At 42.1% G+C, this 27,876-nt stretch overlaps 1 protein-coding gene across 2 annotated transcripts; it reads right to left on the reverse strand.

The window, feature by feature from the left end:
- Positions 1 to 5,800: 5,800 nt before the first annotated feature.
- ALG12 (ALG12 alpha-1,6-mannosyltransferase) lies at positions 5,801 to 27,797 on the reverse strand. 2 transcript variants are annotated; one of them, XM_030215738.1, is made up of 9 exons: positions 27,276 to 27,796; positions 27,068 to 27,200; positions 24,825 to 24,998; positions 21,958 to 22,152; positions 18,418 to 18,521; positions 16,186 to 16,409; positions 13,263 to 13,432; positions 9,602 to 9,677; positions 5,801 to 7,401 (listed from the first exon to the last, which is right to left on the reverse strand). In XM_030215738.1, exons 1-9 carry the CDS (start codon positions 27,426 to 27,428, stop codon positions 7,182 to 7,184), a joined length of 1,449 nt encoding a protein of 482 aa, XP_030071598.1. In that variant the 5' UTR covers positions 27,429 to 27,796; the 3' UTR covers positions 5,801 to 7,181. The 2 variants fall into 2 exon arrangements, with proteins under 2 accessions (XP_030071598.1, XP_030071597.1); XM_030215737.1 differs by having other exon boundaries at positions 27,068 to 27,797.
- Between the last annotated feature and the right edge of the window lie 79 nt (positions 27,798 to 27,876).

Here is a 27,876-nt window from a genome sequence, read left to right on the forward strand (position 1 = left end):
TATTCTATAAAGTATATGTGTCCTTTATAGAATAGGGTTAAGCGCATAAACAGCACCCAACTTCAGACACTGACAATTAACAGCTCCATGTAAATTCAGAGATTACTCCTGGCCATGGCTCCTTGAAATTACATGCTATAGGAGTTCTCAATTGTTATAGAGTAGGATGTGTGTGTAACTCCCAATTAAGCCAGTTATTGGTGCTAATAACTCATAACTCAAATTGCATGTGCAGATCTGAAATGTGTACTGATTTACGCATGCAACTTTAGTTGCCGCATATAGAATCCCAGGGCTTACTTTTAGTTGCCATATATAGAATCTCTGGTCAATTCGCATATCATCCAAAGTCCTTATTCCATAACGATCACCTAAGATTCTTCATTCTGTGAACTTTGATCAGCTGGTATTGCCTTTTAGGATGATCAGCTGCCTAGCACCTATTTTGTGAAATTAATTACCTGATATTGTGTCTGCAGATCCTTCACTTAGGAGGTTCAAGTTTGCTCTGAAGATACGACCTTTTTTTTAGCTGCATATTCACTGCTATAGCTTAAATTTTGGAGTCTCAGACCCTGATTGCAATCTTCCCCTCTTAAATGTATTTTATTTCCTTCCTATTTCTCTAAGGTGGGTGAACTAAGTCCTTGATCTAGTCGTATGGTGATTTCGCATTGTTTTACTCTTCCCTCCTTTTGTACCCTCTTGTTGTTTTTATTTTAGGCTGGATAAAGTTGTAATAATTGTTTAATTAGCTGTACCCTACTGCTCTCTACATGCCTGTGCTTGAGTAGTTATCTTTCACTCATACCACCACGTCTGAAGCCAATACTTCACACCTGCACTGCTTTCTCCTCATGCTCCTCCCCCTGTTGATCTTACCTAGAGTTTTCTCTACTTACAGGTGCATAGTGGTACCTGGCTCTGCTACTCCCTTCTGCCTTTTCCTCATGTTGGCTTGGGTTGTATGTTGCTGCTGTCTTTAGGGAGTCTGGGGTAGTGGGCCTATGTACAGGCCCTCTTTCTTGGAGTGCTTTATCCTTTCCAAAGCCTCAACCGCAGTGTCACAGCTATCTATAGGTGGAAGTGAGAACCTACAGCTGGGTTATAATCGACAGCAGCTCTGACATGGAGCATGCCCTAGTACAGGCATAGGGGAAAATGGGTATGGGAGAGGGGCTTGATCATAGCATAATGTGTGAGCAATTGGTAAGCTTTCAGGCACACATCCCTAGATTATTAGGCAAATAATGGAATTACATTATTCTAATGTTTGTCATAGAAACCACATACCCAAGCAATCAGGAGCAGGATGGCTGTAGCTGCTAAAGTGCTTGGAAAAGGTCCTGCGAGCCAGCCGAACAGCTGGGTGCAGTTTTATACTAATATTGCGACGCAGAGAGAGAAGGGGTGTGCAGCCCAAAATTGTTGTTTTCTTTGGGATTTTATATTTTTTTTCATCTTGGGAGGAAAATTGTTAGTGAGGCATACTTTGCAGACAGTTCACACAAATCCAAAAAAAACTAAGAATGCACCTTATTTGCAAAGGGTGTGGACTAAAAAAAAAAAAAAATCATGCACGCTTTAGGAGAACGCATACTCTTTCCTGATTCTGTGTGTTTGTGCACTTGATGCATATGTATACTATCATGAAATCATGTACATTTTTCTAAAGTGTACACACTATTTCAGAAGAGGGTGCACTTTTGCTGAATACTGTGCACAGTTAGCATAGGAAACACATTCTATCAACTACTTATCAGAAAGAAGAGAGTTATAAGATACAGCCTGAACTTGGACTGCTTTATAACTGTTACTACATTTGTTCCCAGCTTTGATCCCCATTGAGCTCGACCATAAACAAAATGAGGAGCTCTTGCATTCATAATAGGTAAGAACTGTGGCTTTCTGACAAGTGCCAGAACATTACAGCCACCTTCTAGTGTACACCATGAAAGATGATTCTCTCCTGAGGTCAGACTGCCATAGCAAAATCAGTCTATGGGGAATGGAAGCAGCAGAGGTTAAAGTTCTGGCGCCAGGCAGGAGCTCCACAAGAAAGGAGAAAGGGGATTGTGTCTATGTTTACCTTGTGCCCTGTGTTCTCAAGGCATCTGTCTTGCACTTCTACACTATCCCTAGCCTCATGAGTTTGGTGCTGAAAGGTAAACAGCATAGGCAATTATCTTTTGCAAACCTTTATATCTAGCTAGTAGTTATTTTACAAAGGAGAGACATATTGCTTCAGTTCTGATCTGGGTTTCTTCAAGTTCTAGTAACATATGTCTGTTCAGACTGTGCCCTGGTATTCTAAATACATTTCTTCTGGCTGAATGGCAATTTTTTCTTCTCCAATTCTTCACCAATCCTAAACACATCATTTTAGATATACTGTATTATAGGCAGGCAGTATAAGTAGTCATGGCAGAACTGGGTCAAATTTACTACCCCTCAAGATGACTGGTAAGCAAGTGCTGCTGCTAGCATTGTATTTCTCTTCCTCTGTGCATTTGAAGGCGTCTTAGAAACATGTCCAATAGTACCAGGGGCCATAACAAGTGAAAACTACTGTCTGTCATCAGCCTTAGGTCCTTGGTAATAAAATGTTAGCATCTACAAAGTACTAAAACTTGCCTCCACCTACCCTCCTCTCTTCCTTCCCGTTCACATTAATTGATTACTTTTTTTTTTGTCTATTAGATTGTAAGCTCTTTGAGCAGGGACTGTCTTTATGTTTGTGCAGCGCTGCATACACCTTGTAGCACTATAGAAATGCTAAATAGTAGTAGTAGTAAAACAAAAATCTTTACCATCCATTAGAAGTCACTCACCTAATCCTTACTTTTTTCTTTTTACATTTGCAGGAAAGAAAATTGCCCATCTGTCACCATTTTATTACTTTTCAATTAACTTTATTGTCCAGTGTCCCAGACTTCCATAATACATTGCTATATCACAATCAGAGTTGTAGAAAGCATATATTGGAACTGCCCAAGCTTGGACTGGGGCCTGTCCAGGATATCTGCAATGAAAATACATCTGCATGTACTAAAGCTTTTGAATATCTATGAAATGCAGTCTGAGTTGACTAAAGTTACAGAAACAAATTTTTTTTTAATGAATTCTGTTAAAGCAAACAATTTGTAATACAACAGCCCAAACCCCATCTTTTTATGTGGGGAAAAAAAATTGCAGAATTTTAAAGATGTAACGGTTTAGAATTTTGATGGATCTATGAGATGAAAAAAAATAAATCAAAACCACTTAAACTGAAGTTTTTTTAATCAACCCTATCCACTGACGGTTCCTGAAAATCAATTCTTAAATAAATGAAATCTCAAATCTCCTGCTAGTGGGATAAAAAGTTTCTCATATGCCCCTATCCTATTAGGAGCCTCGTTACTATCATTGGTTTCTAAAGAGTACAAACAAAAAAAAAAAAAAAATCTCCCAACATCGGTGAAAAAAAACACTGGCTCCAAAAAATCCTCTTATATGTCTCTATACACAAATCCAAAAGTGAATCTCTTATAACGTGAAAGGGTTATACAAAAAAAAAAAAAAGTCACAAAGGGGGGGTAAGCATGCATACCAAAAATGTAACAAATCAGAATTCATCTCTTTAGAAGAAAGTCTTGATGCTTCTCTGGGTCACTAAAAATGACCCCCAACTTGTAAACCTTCCCCAGCTACTAGAACCATTGAAAGGCCTGTGGACCTGTTTCCTCCTGAAGCAGCAAGATTAAGTGAAACAAGGTGCCCCAGGTAAGGATTTACATTGGTGGAGAGAAGTACACTGCTTGTTTTTTTGCACGCTGGTTGACGCAGCATGTTCCTGAGAACACAGATGCTTCTAGCTGCTGGGGAAGGTTTGTAAGTTGGGGTCATTTTTAGTGATTTTTTTTTTTTTTAGAAATTTGTAGCAGCCTGTGTGTCGGGCTGTAGTTGCTTGGGAAAAACAGCTCATTGCTTACGAGCCCTATTCTTTGTACTACACTGCACTAACCAGACAGAGAAAACATTGGACTGCTCCTTTCACGTTAAGCCCCTGATTCAGCCCTTGAGTGAGTGAAACATGGCCATATTGAGCGGTTAGAGGAAAGTTATATGCTGATTTTATGTATGTGTTGAATACATTTTATTTCAGCGCATGGGTCTGCTTTGCTTTTCTGCTGTTCTGGATCTTGCAGACTGCTTGCCTGTGTGCTTTTTGGAACATTTGCAATGGCCCCAGCATATGCTTCTTCCACCCCAACCAGACCCAGGGACTTGCTCTCTCCTCCAAGTCATACCGTGCTATTCCTGACACTCTTTCATAAACCTCTAACTCCTGTGGCTTCTTAGCCTTCTGCCATTCTTTGGTCTGTCATGGCTCCTCAGCTTAACAGTACAGAGAGGGTGAATATCTATTTAATAAACAGAACTGTGTCCCATTTCTAAATGCTCCTGGTGCTGTTTTTTTTTGTACTATGGCTCCTTAGCCTCCCATGCCTCATAGGAGGAACAACTGAAGGAGCCCAACCCAAAAATATTCCTGGACAGGGTGTTATGTGCTTTATACATCTAAACAACAAGAGAATAATAATTGAACCCAACCAGCACTGTATATTGAAAAAAAAAAAAGTAAAATAATTACATTCACTTATTAATTTCCAGTACAATCAACCCTTAATCACAGCTGACATTATTGATTTGACAGTCACAGCCAAGAATTCAGATGCACCAGATTTCCAAAACAAATTTATTTATATATAAATATGAAAAAATTGTGTTGCACAACAAAATATATAAAGTTTAATATTTCTTGGACATTTCAATTTAACATACATGTCCTCCTCACTTAGTCTGTAAAAGCAGGCTTATTTTTGAAAGAGAAAGACGTCCATATTTCGACCCAAATCAGGAGATGGGCGCCTTTCTCTCATGGGTGCCAAAATCGGTATAATCGAAAGCCGATTTTGGGCGCCTCCAACTGCAGTCTGTTGTGGGAACGGACAAAGTTGACAGGCGTGTCGGAGGCGTGGTGAAGGCGGGTCTGGGGCGTGTTTATCGGCCGAGGAGAGATGGTGCGCTCGGCCAATAATGGAAAAAAGAAGGGTGCCAGAAGCCAGAATTTGGGTCACTTTTTTTGGACCCTTTTTTTTCACAAACAAGTCCCCAAAAAATGCCTCAACTGCCCAGATGACCTCCCCCACTGGTCACTAACCCCCTCCCACCCAAAAAAAAAAAGAACTTTAAAAACTTTTTTTTCCAGCCTGTATGCCAGTCTCAAATGTCATAGCCAGCTCCATCACAGCAGTATGCAGGTCCCTGGAGCAGTTGTTAATGGGTGCAATGGACTTCAGGCAGGTGGACCCAGGCCCATCCCCCCCCCCCACCTGTTACACTTGTGCAGGTAAATGGGAGCCCTCCAAACCGCCCCCAAAACCCACTGTACCCACATCTAGGTGCCCCCCTTCAGCCATAAGAGCTATGGTAATGGTGTAGAGTTCTGGGGAGTGGATTTGGGGAGCTATAGACTTGGGAGGTATTTTAACTTTTTTTTTTTTAACTTTTTACAAGTGCCCCCTAGGGTGCCCAGTTGGTGTCCTGGCATGTGAGGGGGACCAGTGCACTATGAATCCTGGCCCCTCCCACGACTAAATGCCTTGGATTTGTTCGTTTTTGAGCTGGGCGCCTTTGGTTTCCTTTATCGCTGAAAACTGATACCGCTCAGCTCAAATCCGATGCATTTACCTGGCACCAACTGTATTATCGAAACAAAAGATGGACACCCATCTTTTTTGAAAATACAGTCTGGCCCGCCCCTTCGAGGACCCGTCCACGGAGATAGACACCCATGGAGATGGGCGTTCGATTATGCCTCTCCATATAACCTTTTACATAGTTTTTATATTTGTGTATTTGTGAGCTGTAGGATTTGAACAGGGCTCCCCTGGTTCTTAGCCCACTGCTCTAACCATTTGGTCACTCCTGCTTTTCATGTTTCATTATTATATATATATTTTGATATTCTCATTTTTTTTATTCTTAACTGACCAGAAAAAGGTGGGTTCTGCCCTTAAGGTTGTCAAAAAATTACTCCTGGGGCAATTCTATACAAAAGGTTTGAAAATTCTCCAAAATTGTGTGAATTTTTTTTTTTTTTTTTGCATTTTTGCACAGAATTTCCCCATCCAAAGGTTCAATTTCCTGCTATTTCCCCTCTTCAAGCTCCAGCACACTCACATTTCTCTGCCCCCTCCCCCTTCATTATACTCCTGGAGCTAGCTCTCATCCTCCCCTGCACAGCTCGCGCAGCAGCAGGAGGAAGAAGTGAACCACTGCCCATCGAGTCACTTCCTCCTCCTCTGCCAGCTTAGACCAGGGGCTCTCTTGGTTCACAGAATCAGTCAAGTTTATGCCGGTGGAGGAGGAAGGGAAGTGACCCTATGGGCAGTGGTTCACTTCCTTCTCCGCTTGCAGCCATGATCTCTATGGAGGAGGAAGGAGAGAGACTCAATGCCCACAGTGAGAAGAATTTTGGGCATTCTGCAGTACGAGGGAATCGGCACTGTGCAGTTGTGCAGAATTCCCCCCAGGAGTAAAAAAAAAAAAAAAATGTATTGTTAGTCCCATAAAAAAGTATCACCTTAGTTTCCTTTCTTTTGTTTCATCTATTACTTGTTAGTACTTATCCCCGACACTCCTCCCCCTCCCAAGACTGTCCTTGCAATGGGTGTCTCGCTCTCTCTATATAGAGAGAAAGTGGCTCTTCCTTTGAAAGCATGCCAAAAGATATATTAAGTTAGTCCGATATAAAAAAAAAAAAGCTATCACTGTAGTTGCCCTTCTTTTATTACCTTTAAAAGTGGACAAACATGGCACCCTCCCTACTTTATTCAAAATGCAAGAACAGACATTGTACGTGTACTTTTCTGTCCAAACTTTGAAGAAAAGTTGAAGGACTTGGCAAAACTTCTGCACTGGATGATTGTGCGAGTGAATAGACAACTAACAAGACTTTCTTTCCCATTACAGCACATAGGCTAACATTTTTCGTTCACAGACATGATTCTGGCTTTTCCTTCCACTGGAGCTTCACATTGCTTTGTCCAAGTATTGGTCCCATTTGGTCCTCTTTTTGGATATCAGTAAGAATTTATATACAGAAGAAAATGCTGACATGCTATCACAAGGAATCAGAGTTTTTCCAGCAGAACAAGCTTGGTTTCCAACTTCAAATAAATGAAAGGTAGTACAGTAATGTTGAACCCAAACCTGCTCACACCAGGTATGTTTGCCAACACCCTGTGGGTCTTTTTGTAATGTGAAAGCTGATTCGTGTCCATTTCCATAAGAATGTGTGTATATGAAAACATCATTTGATCTCCAGGTTTAATGATTTCTTTTTTATCATACCTAGAAGGAAAATTTGAAAATAAACATAGTAAAATGTACTATTGACCCAAATGTTATTATGAAAAGACAAAACACTCTTTATTTTCTTTGACTTTCTAGCATTTATTACATCAGTGAGCAACAGCATGAACACAAATAAGGGGCTCTTTTGCTCATTACTACTACTACTGTACAAGTGTGGAAGACATTTCGACATAAGGCGCGCCTGCATTTAGGCACATATAAACACAGAATAGGCGTCACTTATGCAAGTGCTTGCCCCAAGTGCTGCTTTGTAAGCTCGTGTGTATGTGGCACTGCACACAACTGAAAAGGGGGCATACATGTGGGAGGAACATGGGCAGCAGGGGTGGATTGACCAGCCAACTGGGCAGTGCCCAAGGGCCCAGAGAATTTGCCCAGTTGCCCGCTGCCACACACTACAGCCCCGAAGGGGCCCTGGTGGTCTAGTGGCCGCTGCCGTTAGTCTCCCTGGTTGCACTGCTGTGTTTACAAAATGGCTGCTGAGACTACCGTGGGAAGTCTCAGCAGCCATTTTGAAAAACACGGCACCATGCCAAACAGAGTAGAGGCAGCGGGTAGGCAGGAAAGAGGGGTTTATGTCCTGTCCCCGAAAAAGCCACAGCCACTAGACCACCAGGGCCCTTCAAGGTAAGGGGAAGACAGCATGGTGGGGATGGGGGCACTGATAGCAGCGGCAGTAGGACAGGGGAGCCCAGAGTACTCTCAGCCTGCCCCTGATGGACAGGAAGTGGCATGCATGATTGACAGTTCTAGGCATCCCCTCCTACACCTGCCATTGACTTGGCATAAGCAGGTATGTGTTCTTTTTGGCACACTGATGCAGGTCTGCACTACAATTCTGTAATGGCCTCAGAATTAGCGTTCCCTGAACTGCAGCGGGGTGCCATTTACAGAATTGATGCTATTATCTATTGCAATCAACAACCCAGCCTGAGGTGAACAGTTTTCAATCCTCCAAAAGGAATCGTCAGCTACATGAAGATGCATTCAACTAATGGGAACACAGAGCAGATTAATACCCCTTATTTCCCATCATGTGCACAAAGGAACTGAATGCTTCATTAGAAAGAAAGTCTATTCAACATTTTAGTATTTTGGGGCAGTGCCTATTGTATAATGCAGCCTTCAGCCTACTATGATGCAGCATAGGATTCAGCATAATGTCATTCTCATAGTTATTACTGCTTGGTCATTTTTGGCTAAGATCAAACAAAGGTGCAAGTCACAGGTGCAGGTTGGTCCCTCCTAGTATGAAAAACTGAGAAGGGAAGGTTGACCCTTGTCCCACTGAACTCACTAGACACATTAAATTGTTTGCACCACGGTAAAATCAGGATTAAGGCCCAGATGCATCAACCAAACGTTAAAAAATCAAAATCGTAAAAGTGCTTAACGAATATGAAAAAACGAAGAATGCTCAAAAAAAACGTTTCAGAAATGTTCGGTGGGGTATTGAAAAGTAGGATGTATCACACATTCGCAATCCCCGTCGTTAATCGGCCCCTAAAGCATGCGCAGAGCAGCCAAGTGTTATGCTGGCTGCTCTGCACAAGCCGCAAATGTCAAAACAAACAAAAAAAAAAACCACAACACATACACGTGGCTACCCGGTCTGCACCAATATAAAAGTACAAAAAAAAAGGATCGGGAGGGGGCAAGGGCGCTCGTCCGGAGCGTCCTGTATGGACGGCCTTGCCCCCCCCCCCCCCACACACACACGAAAAAGCGAAATGTTAGCAGCCCCGGTCCCCCTCCCTTCCTGTTCCTCTGTTTTGCCAAAGCTCCGCCTCCCGTCATTCCTCCGCCCCGTGCCCCGCCGCCCCCCCTGAGGTCGACTACGCCGCTCCCCCCTCCACCGAGACCCCCCCCCCCCTCTGTATTACTGGCCCGAGCAGCGCCCCTCACCTCTTTCTGAAGGCGCTGCACGGGCAGGAAGATCTGTTGTTGGTCGCAGAGTCTTCATGACGTCTCTTCTTCCCTGGCCTAGACCCGCCTCCCTTGGTAACTATTTTCAAACCCTTGTGTTGCACTGACCTGATGAAGGTGCCACAGTTCATTCTACAACTTACTCATTGTTCTATATTTCTACCCCTCTAAACTCAAGTTTCAACATTTTTTCTTGAATGGTTATTTCTTTCAAAGTATCTTCTTAAGAAAAAAGATGTCAAAAACATACTTCCAATTTGGGTTGATTTCTAGAAAGCGGGACACTCCAGTCTGTGCAGCAGCTACATCGATATGCAGAGACGCATCTGTTCAAGAAAAGTATTACATCTGTCAGAACCCACCTACTGCCAGAACATGAGAGTCTAGGAGCATGATACAGTGTAGAAACTTATCTATACTTTCATAATATCTACAAAAAACTGTTCCTACAAATGTTACATTTTGCACCTACAACAGATAAACTTTGTATCATCATGATCTTCAGCTAAACCTGCAATGAATATTAGTGAGATTGATTTGCATGCACTGTTTCCGCTGCATGCAAATTTCACTCATGCATATTCAGTGTGGATATCCAGAAAACCTGACTGGCTGGGGTTCCCCCAGGACAGGTTTGGGAACCACTACCCTAGGGAGAAGGAGTCCAGGCAATGAGTGATATCTAAGAATCAGACATGGAGCACATGGATACCAGATGCTGCAGAAGTGTCTGTGGTCCCTGCTCTCTGGCCAAGGATTCTGATATGATAAATGAGCCAGAAGGCATGAGGGAGGGGGTTCTAAAATAGGCAAGGTAAATAAATGGTAGGCATAAAGGGTGAATTCTATAAGCCACAAAGTTAGGCATGGTTTATAGAATAGCACTTATGCCCAGGAATTACACCTAACTTTAGGTGCAGCCATTTGCATCAAGTGAAACGTGGTGCAAATGTATGTCCTCTCAGTCTGTAACAACATGTGTAGACATTAGGAATGCTCACGTTCCACCCATGACCCTCCCATTTCCACACCCCCTTTTTGAACCGGCGCGGATCCCACACCTACATCTATGTGCGAATATTTCGATTAAATCTAATTAAGTATATAAGCACCACCATGCCGGGACAGACCAAGGGTCCATTGAGCCCAGCACCCTGTCTCTGACAGCGGCCAAAAGAACAAACGATTTGTCCCGCCCATCCCGGAAATAGTGGATTATTCCCACGTCCATCCAATAACATTCTATGGCCTTTTCCTCCAAAAAGCCATCCAAACCTTTTTTAAAGTCCACTAAGAGGCATATTTTCAAAGCATTTAGCCTTCCAAAGTTCCATGACATGCCCATTTGCTCTTACATACCATGTGACTAGTGTGCCAATTTTATAAGATAAGCGCCTAGTACACACTGCATAAATTCCTATTTGTGACAGCATTCCTGCCCACAAGTGTGACTATTCTATAAATTAGTGCTCACAATTGGCACCTAAATCAAGGTGCCCTTTATAGAATTGCCCTTATATCCCCAGATTCTATATAACATACATAGTAACAAAGTAGATGACGGCAGATAAAGACCTGCACGGTCCATCTAGTCTGCCCAACAAAATAAACTCATTATATATGGTATGTAGTCGCGCTATAGAAATGATAAGTAGTAGTAGTATGTGATACTTCATATGTATATCTGGTCTTGATTTAGTGCGACTTACGTTGTGCATATAAATACAGGCGTATTCTGTATTTGCACACGCAACTTAGTTAACAAGCTAATCAGCGCTGATAATTGACAATTAAGCAATTGACACTAATTAGTATTAGAATTTACACACAACCTGTCTAGCATAATCTAACGTGATGAGCGTAAATTCTAAGTTGCATAGTTGAAAAGTGGGAGTGGCCATGGGCATGGAATAAGCAGGTCATGGGCGTTTCTAAAATCTATGCGCATTGTTACAGAATACACCCAGTCCGCGCCTAATTTAGGCGTCGGGATTTACACCAAATTTTACTTGGCATAACTGCCTACGATTAAATTTCATCACGCGGACCAGCGCTCAGCATATTCTATACACCGCACAGAAATTTAGGCTTATTATATAAAGTATGTCTAAATTAAGGCATACTTTATAGAATATGCTTAGGTGACTTTTATTTTGGTGTCAATTTTTTAGCATGATATATAGAATCTAGTTCATAGTGCTACAGTCCACTTGAAGCAAAGTCCAAATCAGCTGGAAGCCAAAATACAGGAGGAAACTAGATTTTAGATTATTATGGAAACTAAGACACATTAGATATAATTTTACTTTTGATGTTTTTAGACTGTGCAAACAATGGTATGAGCCGACATGGATTATCATCTACTTAGGCTGTAAAGAGGTTACTTTTAACAAGCTGCAGAAGTTGTTAAATACTACAGCCCAAATGATTTTTAAAAGCTCAAATTCTGAGAGGGCTACACCTTTATTGCTACAAATGCATTGGTTGCCAGTTCGACCGTGTATTATTTTTAAGCTGTGTACATCAGTATTTTTTACTTTTACATGGTTCTGCCCCGAGTTATATATGTCTTCTCTTATTTATCTTTCTGCAAGAAATTCTAGGCTTGATTTGAGGGAGTTCTTGGTATTGCATTATCCTGCCCCTAAGAAGGTTGTTTATAAGTTTTTCATTACAACACTGACTTAGCAGGCAGTCAATTACTGGAATAAACTTCCATGGGAAATTAGGCACCAGACAAACTATGGTAATTTCCTTAATAAGTTAAAGACTTATTTATATAGGAGGTATCCAATGTCTAGTTGATTTCATCTTTAAAACCTGTTTTCTAATGGTCCTGGAAACGCCCAGGTCCTTATTGTATAAGCCACATTGAACTGGAAAGGTATGTGTGAAGTATTAATATGTACAAGGAACTGTCTGGATAGAATATTCTAAAACAAAAGTCAAAGAATAAACATGGTACATAACTTGTTAATCAAATACAAGTAACTTCTGTAGAGATTTTAATAAATATACTGGAAACCTTGGCTGTTGCTTGCTAATAAAAAACAAATTCCAGAACAGTTTCATTATCTTTCAAATTGTCCGATGGCCTACTTTAGCCAAGGCCTCTCCATTAAGAGTCTTTTCTATGGATTAATTAAACAAAGTGTAAATGATACATTAAAAGAATGTATGAACAGCATACACAGCCTTAGATGTCAACACTAAGGCTGAAAGCTACAGGCAAATGTTTTTGGACTAAAATGAGTAAAGTTGATTCCTACTGTTTACACAGCTAAAGTTCAGGCATTCAACTCGTCTGTATTCAGAGGAGATGGTCATATTGCTTTTGTTTGGTCTCAATGGGGCCCTTTTACTAAGCCGCGTAAGCATCTACGCGCGCCAAAATGAAGTTACCGCCCGGCTACTGTGTGGCTCTTGCGGTAATTTCATTTTTTGGCGCGCGCATCTGAAAAAACATTTTTCTTTTCGGACGCACGCAGGTCATTACCACCTGGTTACCACGCGAGTCTTTACCGCTAGGTCAAAGGCTGGCGCTAAGGTCGCAGACCCAAAATGGGCGCGCGGGAATTTTGATTTTGCCGCACGTCCATTTTCGGCAAAAATAAAAAAAGGCCTTTTTTATTAGCGTGCCGAAAAATGGATCGGCCCGCGCCTACACTACCACAAGCCATTTTTCAGCGCACTTTAGTAAAAGGACCCCTATTATTTGTCAAATACAGCCAAGACTGACTACCATAAATTAGTCTTAATATTTGTCTTTTATATTACAATTTTTTAAAATGTTTTATTTATCTCCTGAGGGCCCACTGCTGTTTTGTAGCACCCACCAAGCTAGTAACAAACAATTTACTGCACCTGAGGCTCAAATGTTCCATCACTTCTCTAGATCAGATTTTACAAACCTGTGGAGCAATGTACCAGTTTATGCAATTCAGCCATTGCCACTCCGCCTGGATAGTTGAAATGTGAGATATACAGTGAAACTCCGGAATATGCAGCATTAGCTAGTAGATGTGCAATCACACACAGGGATCCTACTTTAAATACCCAGGATTTATGGTAGTTATTCAGCCTGCCAATAAAACAGAAAGGACCAGAGTTACTTTGGATTGCCAATGGAGATGTTTACTAAATCTAGCTCAGCTGGAGAAGTGTTTCTTAACTCCATCCTCAGGGCACACCCATCCAGTTGGGTTTTCAGAATAGCCACAATTAATATGCAAGAGATACCAAGGAGGCAGCGCATGCAAATCTATCTCATGCATATTCACTATGGATATCCTGAAAAAACGACTGGCTAGGTGTGCCCCAAGGATTAGATTGAGAACCACCAATCTAGAGTTCGTACAAGATAAAATTAAAATCCAATATCATCATTCATTTTTACAGAGGAAAAGTAGCCTGCAGGCATGTTTCATGCACGGCCTGTGTCTAATCAGGTCTGGGAATTAGCTCCTGAGGAAGCTTTCTAGAGTGAAACAGGAGGCTCCGTTGAGCCTATACAAAGATAAGTTCCCAGTGTTTATTTTCCTTTTTGCCCCCGAGTATGGCATTCATTTGCTGTCATGTTTACAAAAATGTTTAAGGTTTAGAACTTTACAAGGTGATGTTCTCATAGTATAGGGGGGGGGTTAGAACAGGGATCCTTAACCAGCGCTGCCTGCACCCTCGAGGGGTGCAAAAGAGGTAAAGTGGGGTGTGGAGAAGGGTCTTGAAATTTGAGGCAATTTATTGAAACTTTCTAAACAAAGTGAAGGCAGTTATTAGGACAGTTTTCCCAAAGGAATTCGTTCAGGTAACTTAATAGCTAGCTGGGTAAATCCCTCAGGCTGAAAACTTCACTGAGGTGGTCTTTTACAAAGGTGCGCTTAGTTTTAGTGCGCACTAAGAGACACCCATATATTCCTATGGGTGTCTCCAGCATTTAGTGCATGCTAATTTTTAGTATGCACTAAAAACGCTAGCGCGCCTTTGTAAAAGGACCCCCCAAGTATTCATACAGATACATTTTTACCAGTGGACTTCTCCAATTACAGCTCAAATTTTCTCTAATGGTGATGAAACTTAAATTTTTTTACTTCATTTACATACTTTTCCAGATTGCACAATCATGTGTTTGTGACAAAGGCTGTGACCTAATGACTGAACTGTTGTTGCAGTGCTTATGAATGAAATGTTCCCTAGTATATATCATTTGTAAAAAGTCATTTTATTCAACAACATTATGAATAATTTATGTCATACTTCTTTGGCAGTATAACTGTGTACTACTAAAATAGGAGTCCTTTTTCTGAAGTAAGCAAACGGAATGCCATTCAACCCATAGGATTATAATGGGCTGCATGGCCATTTAGCACATGCTAAATCCATTAGAATGCCCGGGACCCTATAATATTTTAGTTTCCAATACAACTCTCTCCTCCCACCCCCCACCCATCCCAAATTCTCCTCTCCATTCAGCGTTAACAATTTTACTCAAGCACTACAAAGGGCCTTGTGTCTTATAGCCCCCTGCAAATAACCAATGTACCCCCACCCCCACTCTGCTCCTTGCAAATAGCCAGTCTACCCACACTCCACCCCCCCAAAACTGTAATACTTAAAATCTCAAATTTATCATTCTAAAGCAGGGGTTCATATTCATTTTTTTGTTCCTGCACCCCTTTAACTGATCAATGAAACCCTTGCACCCCCTTCCTAAACCACATATAGCAACATAGTAGATGACGACAGATAAAGACCTGTACGGTCCATCCGGTCTGCCCAACAAGATACATTACATATGGTATGTGATACTTCATATGTGTACCTGGTCTTGATTTGTCCTCGCTATTTTCAAAGCACAGACAGTATAAGTCTGCCCAGCACTGTCCTTGTTCTAAAATTTCTGAAGTTAACGTCAAAGCCCCTAAAAAGCTCCACTCCAGCCCATCCAAATCTATTCAGCCATGAACAGGGCACAGACCGTAGAAGTCTGCCCAGCACTGGCCTTGCTCTCCAGCTTCTGATGCTGAATCTGTCCAGCCACGATCAGAGCACAGTCTGTAAAAGTTTGCCCAGTACTGGCTTTGCTTCCCAATTACCAGTATTGCTTTCAAATCTCCGCTAAGCTTCTTTGGATCCATTCCTTCTAAACAGGATTCCTTTGTGTTTATCCCACACATTTTTGAATTCCATTACCATTTTAATCTCCACCACCTCCCACAGGAGGGCATTCCAGGTATCTAACACCTTCTCTGTGAAAAAAAAAAAATACTTCCTGACATTATTCCTCAGTCTGCCCCCTTTCAACCTCAATTCATGTTCTCTAGTTCTAGTGCCTTCCCGTCTCTGGAAAAGGTTTGTTTGCAGATTAATACCTTTCAAATATTTGAAGTCTGTATCATATCGCCCCTGTTTCTTCTTTCCTCCAGGGTATACATGGTCAGGTCAGTAAGACTCTCCTCATATATCTTGCAACACAAATCCCATACCATTTTTGTCGCTTCCACTAGTGACCTACGGACTATGTTACTATTAGCTGGTAACAGTATTAACTGCCAACTGCTAAAATTACAGCAATGTTCAATTACTGTAAGAGCCTAATTTTGTTATGGAACTTATTTTGGTTATGTTGGTCTGTGGTCTCTTGCTCACTAAACAGATTTAAGATAAAAGGATTACAGTGAAACTTCTGGGAGCAGGAGAAGCCCTTAATGGTTTATATCTAATTAAATAGGGTGGTAACAGTATTGTTTAAAAAAAAAAAAAAACTACCATCAAGCCCAGCAATAAAAGTCTTAATTAAGGAAAATGGACAAAAAGGAAACGGTACCTTGTACTTACACATACGAACAACCTTTGGCAGCCACGATGTTTAAGATTGGGAGGGTGTAAATGATAAACCGTAGCTCTTTATGAGGCAGGAAAGAATACAAGAAAATAAAGCCCAGTGTTGGCAGAAGTAGCAGCAACGTCCTTTTGTCTCTGGCACCTAATGGTATGAATACGCTACTGAATGCCAAAGCCCGAGGCAGCGCCACAGAGAAGTACCAATAAAAAGGAGAGGTCTTGGGAAAGAAAGGGTTAAGGAACTTTTTCTGGTCAAGCGTTTCATAACTCACATTCCAATCTATGCAATGGAGGTTGCAGGGAGGACTGTATACGCTCAAAAAGACTCCTTTGGAAACCATGATCTATAGCAGTGGTTCTGAGGCACCCCAGCCAGTCAGGTTTTCAGGATATCCACAATGAATATCCATGAGAGAATATTGTATGCGGTGAAGGCAGTGCATGCAAATCTTTCACATGAATATTCACTGTGGATATCCTGAAAACCTGACTGGCTAGGGTGGCTTCCAGGACCAGGTTTGGGAACCACTGATCTACGGTGATAATGGAACAGGAAGAAACATTCAAGGCAAAAAAAAAAAGGAGGAAGTTTCAATTACATCCAGGGTAAAAAAAGGTGTCCTGTTTGAGCAGCTGATCACTGGAGGGATAAGGGTATCACCCCTCCTTCATCTCCCAGTGGTTACTGAGCTCCTCCCACCCCAAGTGAAAGTGACAGGTATTATGGCAAATCCTAAAGAGAGCAGCAAGCAAGTGTAAGGAGTAGCCTAGTGGTCAGTGCAGTGGTGCAGTGGACTCTGAATAACGGGAGACAGGTATAACTCACACTTTAACTTTTGTTTCTGTATAAATATTTGAGCCCTTCTGGAACACAGAAATACCTACTGTACCCGATGATGGCTATTGTAGTGGTGTACCTTTAGGTACAATAGGTTTGTATCTGTTCCTGAAGAGCTTACAATAACATATAAATGAATTAAGGTGGGATTTGTACCTGCACGCTTAACACAGCTAAAAATGGAGTACTGCGGGACATGCTCAGGCATCATAAATGTGTTAGCACTAACCATGCTCTAAAATATATTTTTTTTACTGAGAGCGTGTCATGGGAGGAGAGTGGGTGTTCCTGCGCTACCTACATTATTATTAACCAGTTAGCGCAGGAATACCATGTGAGCCCTTATTGCATACAAAACAGGTGGTGGTAAAGTGCTCATGTGGTAATTTTTTAAAACAGCCTCATGCTAATGGCAACATTAGCACGTAACCATTAGTACAAAATTGGCCATTTTAAGCCTTCCTATTCAAAAATTCAAACAGTGAGTGAAAAGCCCTGTAATTCAATTACAGGAAACCCTTACCGGGACCACTTCTATTCATATCTATGGAGAAAGTCCTTTAAACTCCTCCTTATAAACATTACTTTAATTTAGGGGTGGGCAATTAACGCATTAATAATGCTATTAATGCATTAAAATTTTAAACACAGATCGTAAATTTTAACACCATACAATTACCCCCGCCCCCCGCGTTTACCTCTGATATTTTTTTTTCTTTTCCTCAGCACTTTCTCCTTCTCTCCCTCTGCACAGCAATCGGGCTCTGTAGATACTTGAGTCAAGTGGTGCAGGAAGTTGGGGAAGTCTCATGGGACTTGAAACCATGAGACTTCTCCAACTTCCTGCATGGTGCAGCTTAAGTATCTGCACAGCCTGATCCCTGTGCAGGGGGAGAGAAGGAGTTTCAGGCAGCGCTGTTAAGTCATGGCTGGAGAGGGGCACGAAACTGGAGTGAAAGCTGGCAAGGCGAGCATGAGAGAGGCTGGGTGAATAGAATTTTAAAAGGCATTACGAGAAAAACATCTGTCTGCCGCTTTGTGCCACTATTTTCAGTTTAGCATTACATTTTGTTTGAAACTAATTTTTTAAAGCCCAAAATGCATATCATGATTAAGAACAATCAACTTTGAATTAAAATTTCTAATCGCGATTAACATTTTAATCATTGCCTATCCCTACTTTAATTTGCTATGGAATAAGACTGTTCAATCATTCTGTTGGAAGCACACTACAAATATGCAGGTCAGCCAAGCAAGGCTAAATAAACCTTTAAGCTTTAATCAGCAGGCATTTACATATGTTTAACCTGCAAAAATGTACAATTTTCTAATGCCAGTGATCAAAAATGTTGTGTCTACTGCATTTTGACACATAAATAAAAGGATACACCCCAATTTGAACTTTTATTGAGAATCGTATTGTACCAAAGTACTTCTCCCTCTGGCCACAGGAGGCGTTTCCAAAATACAGAATCCACTGTAACTGTTAGTGCTGAAGAATGAAACATGATTATTAGAGAAAAGGGACTGTATACAGTGCTGCGTCCAACTGGCAGCACTATGAAACCAATAAGTTAGTAATACCAATCATAGGAGCCGACTTTTTAAAATGATTGGGGGTGCTGAATTTTTTTTTTTTTTTTTTTACAGGTGGTGCATTTCCCCTTCCCCCTCCCCCTGTTCCAGCCCCCCCTCCCGAGTTCCAGACCCCCCTCCCTCCGAGTTCCAAGCCCCCCTCCTCTCTCCGAGTTCCAGGGCCCCCCCCCCTCCTCCATCCATCCAAATTTTAAAAGCCATCTTCTTACCTCGTCGGGGTGTTACGGCAGCAGCTGCACGCAGTGAAAAGTGTGCAGGCTCGCGCTTCAGCCTTCCCTCGTCTATCTCTCAGCTCTGGTCCCGCCCTCATTTCCTGTTTCTGCAAGGGCGGGACCAGAGCTGAGAGACAGACGAGGGAAGGCTGAAGCATGAGCCTGCACACTTTTCACTGCGTGCAACTGCTGCCGTAACACCCCGACAAGAAGATGGCTTTTAAAATTTGGACAGACGGAGGGATGGAGGGGCGGGAGGGCCCTGGAACTCGGAGGGAGGGAGGGACGGACAGCCCTGGAACTCGGAGGGAGGGACTTTTAAAATTCTGGGCTGGAAGGGAACTTCCGGTCGGCGAAATATTGGGGGTGCTCGAGCACACACAGCACCCACGGAGGCGGCGCCTATGATACCAATGATAACAGTAATATATACACAGAAATATTCATATCTGCAGTCCAACACACACATTACAACAGCTTTGCAATGTAAGTATAACTTCCTGCTTAGGTTCATGCTCACAAGATGCTAAGACTGAAAATGTTCCGAGGGGCTGCCTTATCACTCAGAGGCTCACCAAACCAGCTGTTCTTGTGTATTGAAAGCTAGTATTAAACTAAAGAGGCAACGCAAGTGTCTTCAGATTAGTTCTCTTGGCCAAAGGAAACAGGCACAGTCCTGTGTGTGCACATACTAGATACAGATAAACACACACAGCTCCAGGGCTAAGCCACACACCCAATTTTGGGTGGGCTTGAGCCCAAAAACTCCATCCCTCCCAGGTGATCAGGGGTTCTCTTAACTCTACTCCCCCAACTTCCCAGTACCTTTTAAATGCTTCAGTTCTTTGCCAGTAACAAGCAGCAACTCGTATCTGCTGCTTGTGCCGGCCCCAAGCCTTTACTTTGACGCAATCTCTTTGTCCAGTGAACAGGAAGTTGTATCAGAGGGAAGGCTCAGCGGGTGTGCGTCGCTGCTGCCGCCCGTTGCCAGCGAAGAACAGAACGATTTAAAAAGTACCGGGGGGGGGGGGGGGATTGGGGGAGTGGAGGTAAGAAACCTCTGATCACCTGTGCAAGGCAAGAGATGCCAGGAATCTTCAGCTAGCGGGGTTTGGGGATCCCCACCAGCCACATCACAGCTGTGTCACTGCTGGTTGGGCCCGAGCCCACCCAGGCCCACCAATGGCTACACCACTTCTGAAGCTCATACGGTTGATATCAATGTTTGGAAAAAATAAATAACAGTCATGTAGGAATTCCAGCAACAGATACCAACTCAGGTTCAATATACCTCTAAATCATGATTGCTAAAATCGGCAAAGATCTGTCAGGGAACCTTGGTTGGGACATGGGGAGCCACTGTTTTCTTTTCTTTCCTTTCTATAAGGGTCTCCTTCTGAAAGAATCCAGACCCACAGACCTTAAGGCACTTTATCACTAGCTCAGGGCTAAGAGTAAGTTCAAACACAGCAAGGTTCAAGCAATACCATCCTTTAGACAAATATTTTATGATACCATTCGAAACTCTGCCTTTTAATGTAGTAGGTCCCACTATTTGAAACACCTTTGCCTTGAATTATCATTATGAAAAGAAGAATTTGAAGACATATCTTTTTAAGAATGCGTTTGGTCTAAAATAAATGTGTTATTGATCATGATTAAGTCAGAGTTGGTAGGACGGAGTAGGACTTGCAACGATCAGCAGTTATGCATTTTAATTTTGATCTATTCTTTTGACACTATTTCTTTTCTATATTTTATTTATAAACCGCTATGATGGCATCCCAATAGCAGTGTATCAAGTTTAAATAAACTTGAAACTCTTGCCTAGAGAGTGTACCAAATAATGTGTAAGGCAAGAGTACCAATGAAACAAAAAAAACCAAACAAGGCAAGGCAAATCTCAAAACTCAAACAAAACAAAACCTAACAGGAATTCAGCAGAGGAGCATAACAAACAAGACGCTGGAACAAGGAAAAGAGATATGGCAAGGTCCAAGACAAGAACAGGAACACAATCAGACAGACCAGAGGCAGGACAAGACCAAGACAGACAATACACAGAAAAAGACAGAAAACACCAGAGAACACAACCAAGCCAGAAAGATACACAAGGAAAGGGAACAGCTTCTCCTAAAGGAGGGCAGGTATATGCTCTGCCTTAAAGCATAGTACAGACAGACAAACCTAAGTTTCAACACAGTTTGGGAATTCTCACTATTGCTTTCCAATGCGTATATTGGCAAAATCTTAGGCTTAAAAAATTACAGAATAAGCAGGGCTTAACGTCTGAGAAAAAGCAAATGGAACTCTGGAGCTGAGAGAGAGGGAGGGCAGGTAGGTGCAAGGAGACTGAATTAGGGAGCAGAGTGATTGTTTTCTGCTCGGCTCCAGGATCCCCCCTCACCCCCTCAGACTTCCTGGAAGGGAGGGGCTGCAGCAGAAAACCTCTGTCGCACTGGAGTCTGGGAAAAAGTGGTGGAACAACATTTCAGGCCGTTCCCCCAGAAATTAAACCCTGCTGCGAATGAGAAGTCAAAACAGTTGACGCAGTGTATGAACCATGACACAATTACACTAAGGGGGCGTAGTTATCAATGTGGTCTGCCGCTAAGATGTGTCATTTTACTGTTAACCCCAGTTAATAACAACTAGGTTTCACTGCACAAAATGGGACCTCTGGTAAAATTAGCATACGGTAGTAATAAAATAACACACCTTAAATAGTAGCCCACGTTGATAACTACACCCTAAAGAGAATAATAGCACTGAAAGGGAAAATATAAAGATCAGATGCACACCCATATTTGGTAAACTTCTTGTTAACTATGCACGGGAGTCTTGCCTCCATCACAGGCTCAGAAAGGTATCCTCACTTTTGCATATTGCATATATAATAAATCTTTGTTGTTTGTTCATTATTTTAAACTTTGGCTAACTCAGAATGCTTTCTCTTTTTTGGTTGTAGAGTTTGAGTTTGAAGCTCCACTCCAGTATGTTAGCTATTGACCTTCTCTGTAATCCAAGAATATGAAAACTGACGCAGTAAAAATGTGGTAAGTAATTAACAGATCAAATGGAGTTCTCAAGAGGCACAATCATTAAAAAAAAAAAACTTACCCAAGCATGCAATTCCAGCAGGAACAGCGTGGTAAAGCATTTTCAAAACAGACAGTCTTCTGTTTATCAGGGACACCAACAACATGAGCCCCAGGAACAGGCAAAGTTCTGATCTGAAGATAATGATGGCGAAAGCTGAGAGCCAGATGAATGGGCCATGGCTCTGCTGGATCCAAGCAGTGAATGCCATCAAAACTGAGAGGGAAGGAAAAAAAAGAGAGGTATGAATACGATCCTGAACACCAAAGCCGGCACTACACAGAAGGTACCAATTAAAAAGGAGGGGGGGGGGGGGGCTTGCAAAAGAAAGGGTTAAGTAAGTTTCTCCGATCAAACACTGGCCTTCAAGAGTTCTGAAAGTATTTCATAGCTCACATTCCAATCTACACAATGTAAGACGCAGGCAAAGATTGTATGCACCCAAAAAGACTCCTATTTAACCCATGATCTACATATGACTCACGTGTCATCATACAACAACTGAAAAGAAATTGTTTTCATGGTACATAAAAGAATTTCCCAGTGCTGATGTTTGAACTTTGCCCAACAAATGAACTCAGACGTTGCAAATTTAATTTCCACATCCATAAAGAAGCACTACGTAAAAATAAATGAACCCCAGGTTTGACTTGAACCTCTCCTGCTTTTAAGTCCCTCTATATTGTAACTCTCCTTGAATATTTCTGATAAGGTGTGTAATCAAACTAAAATCAATGGGCCCAATATTCAGACCATGGGAGGTAGCTGAGCCCAGATATTCAATGCCAGGCCGTTTCTGGTGACCGGCACTGAATATCCGGGTATATTTTGGCCAGTTTAAATTTAACTGGCCAAGTCGATATTGAGCGCAGGCCAGTTAAGTTTAAACCGGCCAAAGAAATAACTGGTATTTTGGTGGCCAAATTTGGCTGTGACTTACACCAAAATCGCACATGTTGTGGAACATATATGTTGATGATCAAGTATTACCACTTCAACCTTATGCTGAATAGGGACTCTCTATAATCGATTACCTAATGTATGCTACAATCCAATTTATTCTCAGAAACTTTCATGCAATAGCATAATTTATTTTTCTTTACCATGAATGTATGCACATGGTGTATACATATACCATGATCTGTTCCATATATGCCATGTTCCATGTATGTTACCATGTATGTATGCACCTTAATGCAATACCATTTGTAATTCTGTTACCCGGTAATGGCAACCGCCAATATGGCAAATTTAAGCCACATTGAGCCTGCAAATTGGTGGGAAAATGTGGGACACAAATGCTACAAATAAAATATCTATTTGATTATATCTATCTGAATTTATGATTCAGACAGATAATCCAAATTCCACAATATGTATGTTACATTGGGGCTCATTTTCAAAGCATTTATTTACAAAATTCCATAGGTTACTATGCAGCTTTCTAAGTCTAAGTGCTTTGAAAATACACCTCATTGTGAACCATCTAGAACTTTTGTCATAGTATGGTATATAATTTTTTAAATAAATAAATTCCGCTATATCTGTTTTGAGAAACGGCAACACAATTGTACACAGTACTCAAGGTAAGGTCGCACTATGGAGAAATACAGAGGCATTATAATAATCTTGGTCTTATTTTGCATCCCGTTTGGTTTTTTGGCCACCACCGCCACACACTGGGCAGAAGATTTCAGTGTTTTTTCTACAATGACACCTAGATTTTTTTTCTTGGGTGCTGACTCCTAACGTGGACCGTAGCGTCAGGTAACTATGATGTGCATCACTTTGCATTTGTCCGTATTAAATTTCATCTGCCATTTGGAAGCCCAGTCTTCCAGTGCTTATTTCTAGGATAAGAAGCATAAAATCTATTTTGCTCTTTTGGGATCTTGCCAGGCACTTGTGTCCTGGATTGGCCACTGTTAGAAACAAGATACTGGGCTTGATGGACCTTCATTCTGCCCCAATATGACAATGCTTATGTTCTTATGTAAACCTAAAATGTAGGTTCTACTTAAATTGAGAGGGGCCTCTTAAATGTTACAGCTAAGAAGCCACAATGTGCATAAGTCTGACCCTGGCTGGAATCAGATTTTTCCAGCGTTCAGGGCCCTTAGTAAAAGCTACCGAGCACATACCACCGCTTAAAATGGTGTGCCATGGGATGCATTCAGGCTTCCTATGGTAACTGATTTCAGGTATGTATCTACTTGTGTTAGGGACCCAGAAAATCTTGGTTTTACTTGGGTTCAAGCAAAGTTTGTTGTGTTTAGCCCATTCTTGAATTGATGTTAGACAGGTAATCAATTTATTCAGCTCTGTAGGTAAATCAGGTTCAATGGTTATAAGTAGCTACATATCATCCACACAGATGTAGAACTGAGGGTCCATTGACTGAATCAGCTCAGCTAGTGGCAAGTCGAGTTATTTTAATACAGGGGACAGGCAGGGATGGAGGAGATTACTTGCAGGGATGGGCAGAGATGGAGGAGATTAAGTGTGGGGATGAAGGAGATTCAAGTGGAGGTGGGTGAGGATGGGTTAGATTCCAGCAGGGACGGGTGAAATTTCTGTCCCCATGCATATCTAGTGTTGCATCCATGAGCACTGTTGCATCCATGAGCACTGTGTATCATATTTGGGGGACTGCATGTATGTGGGGGAGGGGGGAATGGCTTCACACAAGCCATTCTGCAGTTGTCATCTGCAATCTATAAACATATTTTTTCTATATAAAAAGCAAGTGAAGTTTCTGACACTGTGGGCTGTTTTAAGAGAAGAGACTGATATCACCTTACACCTTTTACAAAGCATTATCCATGACTGCCATGAAGAGAAATTAGCACAATAATATGAATACTTCACCATGTATAGCAAATACTTACCAACAGGAAGAGCAAACACATTAGGAAGTGTTCGAGAGCAATAGAACATGAGGTGAAACTGAGTTGCACATATTAAACAGAAAAGTATTGCAACTGCTGATCCAAACTGCTTTCTAACTTCTTTCTGTAACTTCCATAGTGCACAGATGACACAGAGGCCCAGGACACCTCTGACTTTCATGCAGAGATATTAAAAGAAGAAAGAAAGGAACATAAATAATTATACAATGACATTGATACATAGAAGCAGATACTCAAAGGAGTTTAAGCGAACTGCTGAGCTTTCTGCCTGCTTAAACCATGATCAGAGGGTCAGAAGGGATTATTCAGGCAGTGCTACTGAATATCCCCTCTGATTGTCATGGCATTCTTCGGTTATTGCTAGGGTGGTCTGGAGGACTGGAGTCTTGGCAGAGCCAGCAGTAAGCGGGCACTAACCATATTCACTGCCTGTGCTTGCATACTTAACTGGGCAGTGTATAATTATAGTACAGCAAGAGGCCCTCACTGGATGCCCACCGGAAGGGTGGAAGGCCGGATTTTAGGACTCAGGCTGTAAAAATACCAGCTAGGTTTAAAAATCTATGACTGGCTGAGCAAGGACTTGCTTTTCCTGCAAGTTAATATGTGTCCCAGCTTGGGATCCATCCACTGGAATAGTGGTGGGTCAATTTACATACCTTAAACAGCTTAAACTGCTAAAAGGCACTGACTAGGCCTAAAAATCTGATGATGGCCTTGTTGCTGAGCACCTGCAGAAGCAGGGCTGCTTGATAAGCCTTATTAGAATTTAGTGTGACATTCAAAAGCAGTGCAAAAGCCAAGATCAAGGAATTGATGGCTAAAATCCTAAAAAGTTTGGTTCAGAACATGGAGTCTGTTGCAGTTAAAATGGCAGCCAGAGTCACAAGATATGGAACTGATCTCTTCATCTTAGAAGAGATGGTTGCACAAGATTAGGAACAACAGTCCATATTAGGAGTTGACCATATTAGGAGTTTACAAGACAAGAAAAAGAATGAGAAACAGGTGGACACCTGACCTGAGGTTAAGATAAAAAAGTCCCTCTCCATAGACTTGTATGGGGACCAAATACTATATAAGAAATGCAAATCTGAGCTAAAATCGGACTCTTTCCCCACCAAATCTCAGAAGGCGAAGCTCTGGCCGGTTGGACCCAGAATCTGTCTGATGTATGTACCAACTTGAAGTCCTGATTGGTGAGAATAAAAGGCTATTTCTATCACTAAACTGCTCCAGTCTCAGTTTCAATCTCTTCTCTTTAAACTGTTTCACAGAAATTCTCTCTCACTATTCTCTAGTCTCTGTGTTAATTTCTCTGTTTCATTTCACACCTTACATCAGATAAATAGACTATCTTTTAAACTCTAGTACATCATGTGGGAGAATAGATGCCCTAGGATGTCCTTGGAAATTAGGAGCCAGAAAACAGAGGTCATATTTAAGAGACTTATTATGAGCCTTCTGAAACCCTCTCTCCACCTCCGTGGGCAAGGGTCCTGCGGGAGTCTAGAGAGGGGTAATTAAAAACAGCAGGAAGACTGCACAAAACGTAGTCCGATCTTTGCCTGGCTAGGTATACATGTGCCAGGACTGAATATCAGCAGCTGGCATCCGCATAACTTCCAGGTCCATGGCTGACCCCCGCATAACTTCCAGGTCCATGGCTGACCCCAGATACTCAATGCTGGTGGCCAGCATTGAACATCCAGGTCTAATTTAGTTCTTCTTCCATATTGTCAGCCTCAGAGGAAACACCCATCTTCCAAGAGCGATTTTCTATGCCTAAACATCAAAACTCATCCAAAATTGTTTTGAAATCAATTTTAGAAAATTAACACCTTTACCCCAGGTCTGCCAGATAGGCTGGTCCAATCTAATTTGTCCCTTATCATACATAAATTTGTAGTTTTAATTCCATCAAGCCAGCACTCGAACAAAAACCAGTACTGGAACCACCTACTTTACTGACGGGGTAAAGTGGTAGCTATACGTTTATCAGCCTTGTGATCATAAACATCTCCTCGGATTTTTAACGGATTCCTATGGACATCCAGGTAATCCGGATTTTACCTTGTTCAGACCTCCTCAATATCGGAGATTTATTTAGTATATGTAAAGAAAAAAAGGAGGAGGAGGATTCTTACAGATTCGCCTGCAGAGAGGAATGAACGTTGCTTTTCTTTCCGGTGTAATATTACTGCCCTATCCCCATCCCGTACCTACGAGCTGAGCGTAGCACTTCCACACTTGCAACGCTGAAAGCGCATAGACAGTGGGGGCGGAGAGCCCGGCCAGGACGAGTGGCCCCACGAAGGTCCTCGGGACCACGCCGGGGAACTCATGGTGATCGTACTGCAAGAAATAAAACACCAAAGTAAGGGCACGGGCTCCCTCCGAGAGAGGCCGGCGCTTCGATCCGGGGCTCACCTGCTGCAGCTGCCTCCCGTGGTACAGCAGATCGTGCGTCGCCTGCAGGTTGAAGCTCTCTTCTACTTTAGTGTAAGGACAGACCATTAAGTGGATGCAAGCGACGGCCACCAGCAGCAGCAGGGACAGCACGGATCTCCTCGGCTCGGCCATGTTGGAACTGGCAAGTGCAAGCCACACCTCCGCTTAGCACTGAGGGGGATGGGCTGAAGGATAGTGGCTGCCTGTTGTCAGCCACTAGCCAACACAAGGCTAGCTCTGTAGCTCCGATTCGCTGAAAAGCAGCACTAGAAGTTAGGGCTCATTTGCCGGTAGCTCTAATCAGAGGAAACATGACTTTACTGTATTTGATTACAAATTTAAGGCAGTGAATAGCTTTATTAAGTCAACTGTGAGAGAGGAAAAGATTTTCATGCTGAACGTATACACACAAAAAAAGAAAACCTACATCACGCAGATTCAACGTTTCAAATATCTATATCTATACAGAAATAGATATATAGTACCTGTGTGCATATATAAGGTTCTACTATACGATAAAATATATGTGCAGAAGCCAGCCAGCCTTCAATGCAGTATAACTGCTCATAGCACAGCCCAC

This window comes from Microcaecilia unicolor, chromosome 10 (assembly GCF_901765095.1).
Source record: "Microcaecilia unicolor chromosome 10, aMicUni1.1, whole genome shotgun sequence".
Classification (NCBI taxonomy): domain Eukaryota; kingdom Metazoa; phylum Chordata; class Amphibia; order Gymnophiona; family Siphonopidae; genus Microcaecilia; species Microcaecilia unicolor.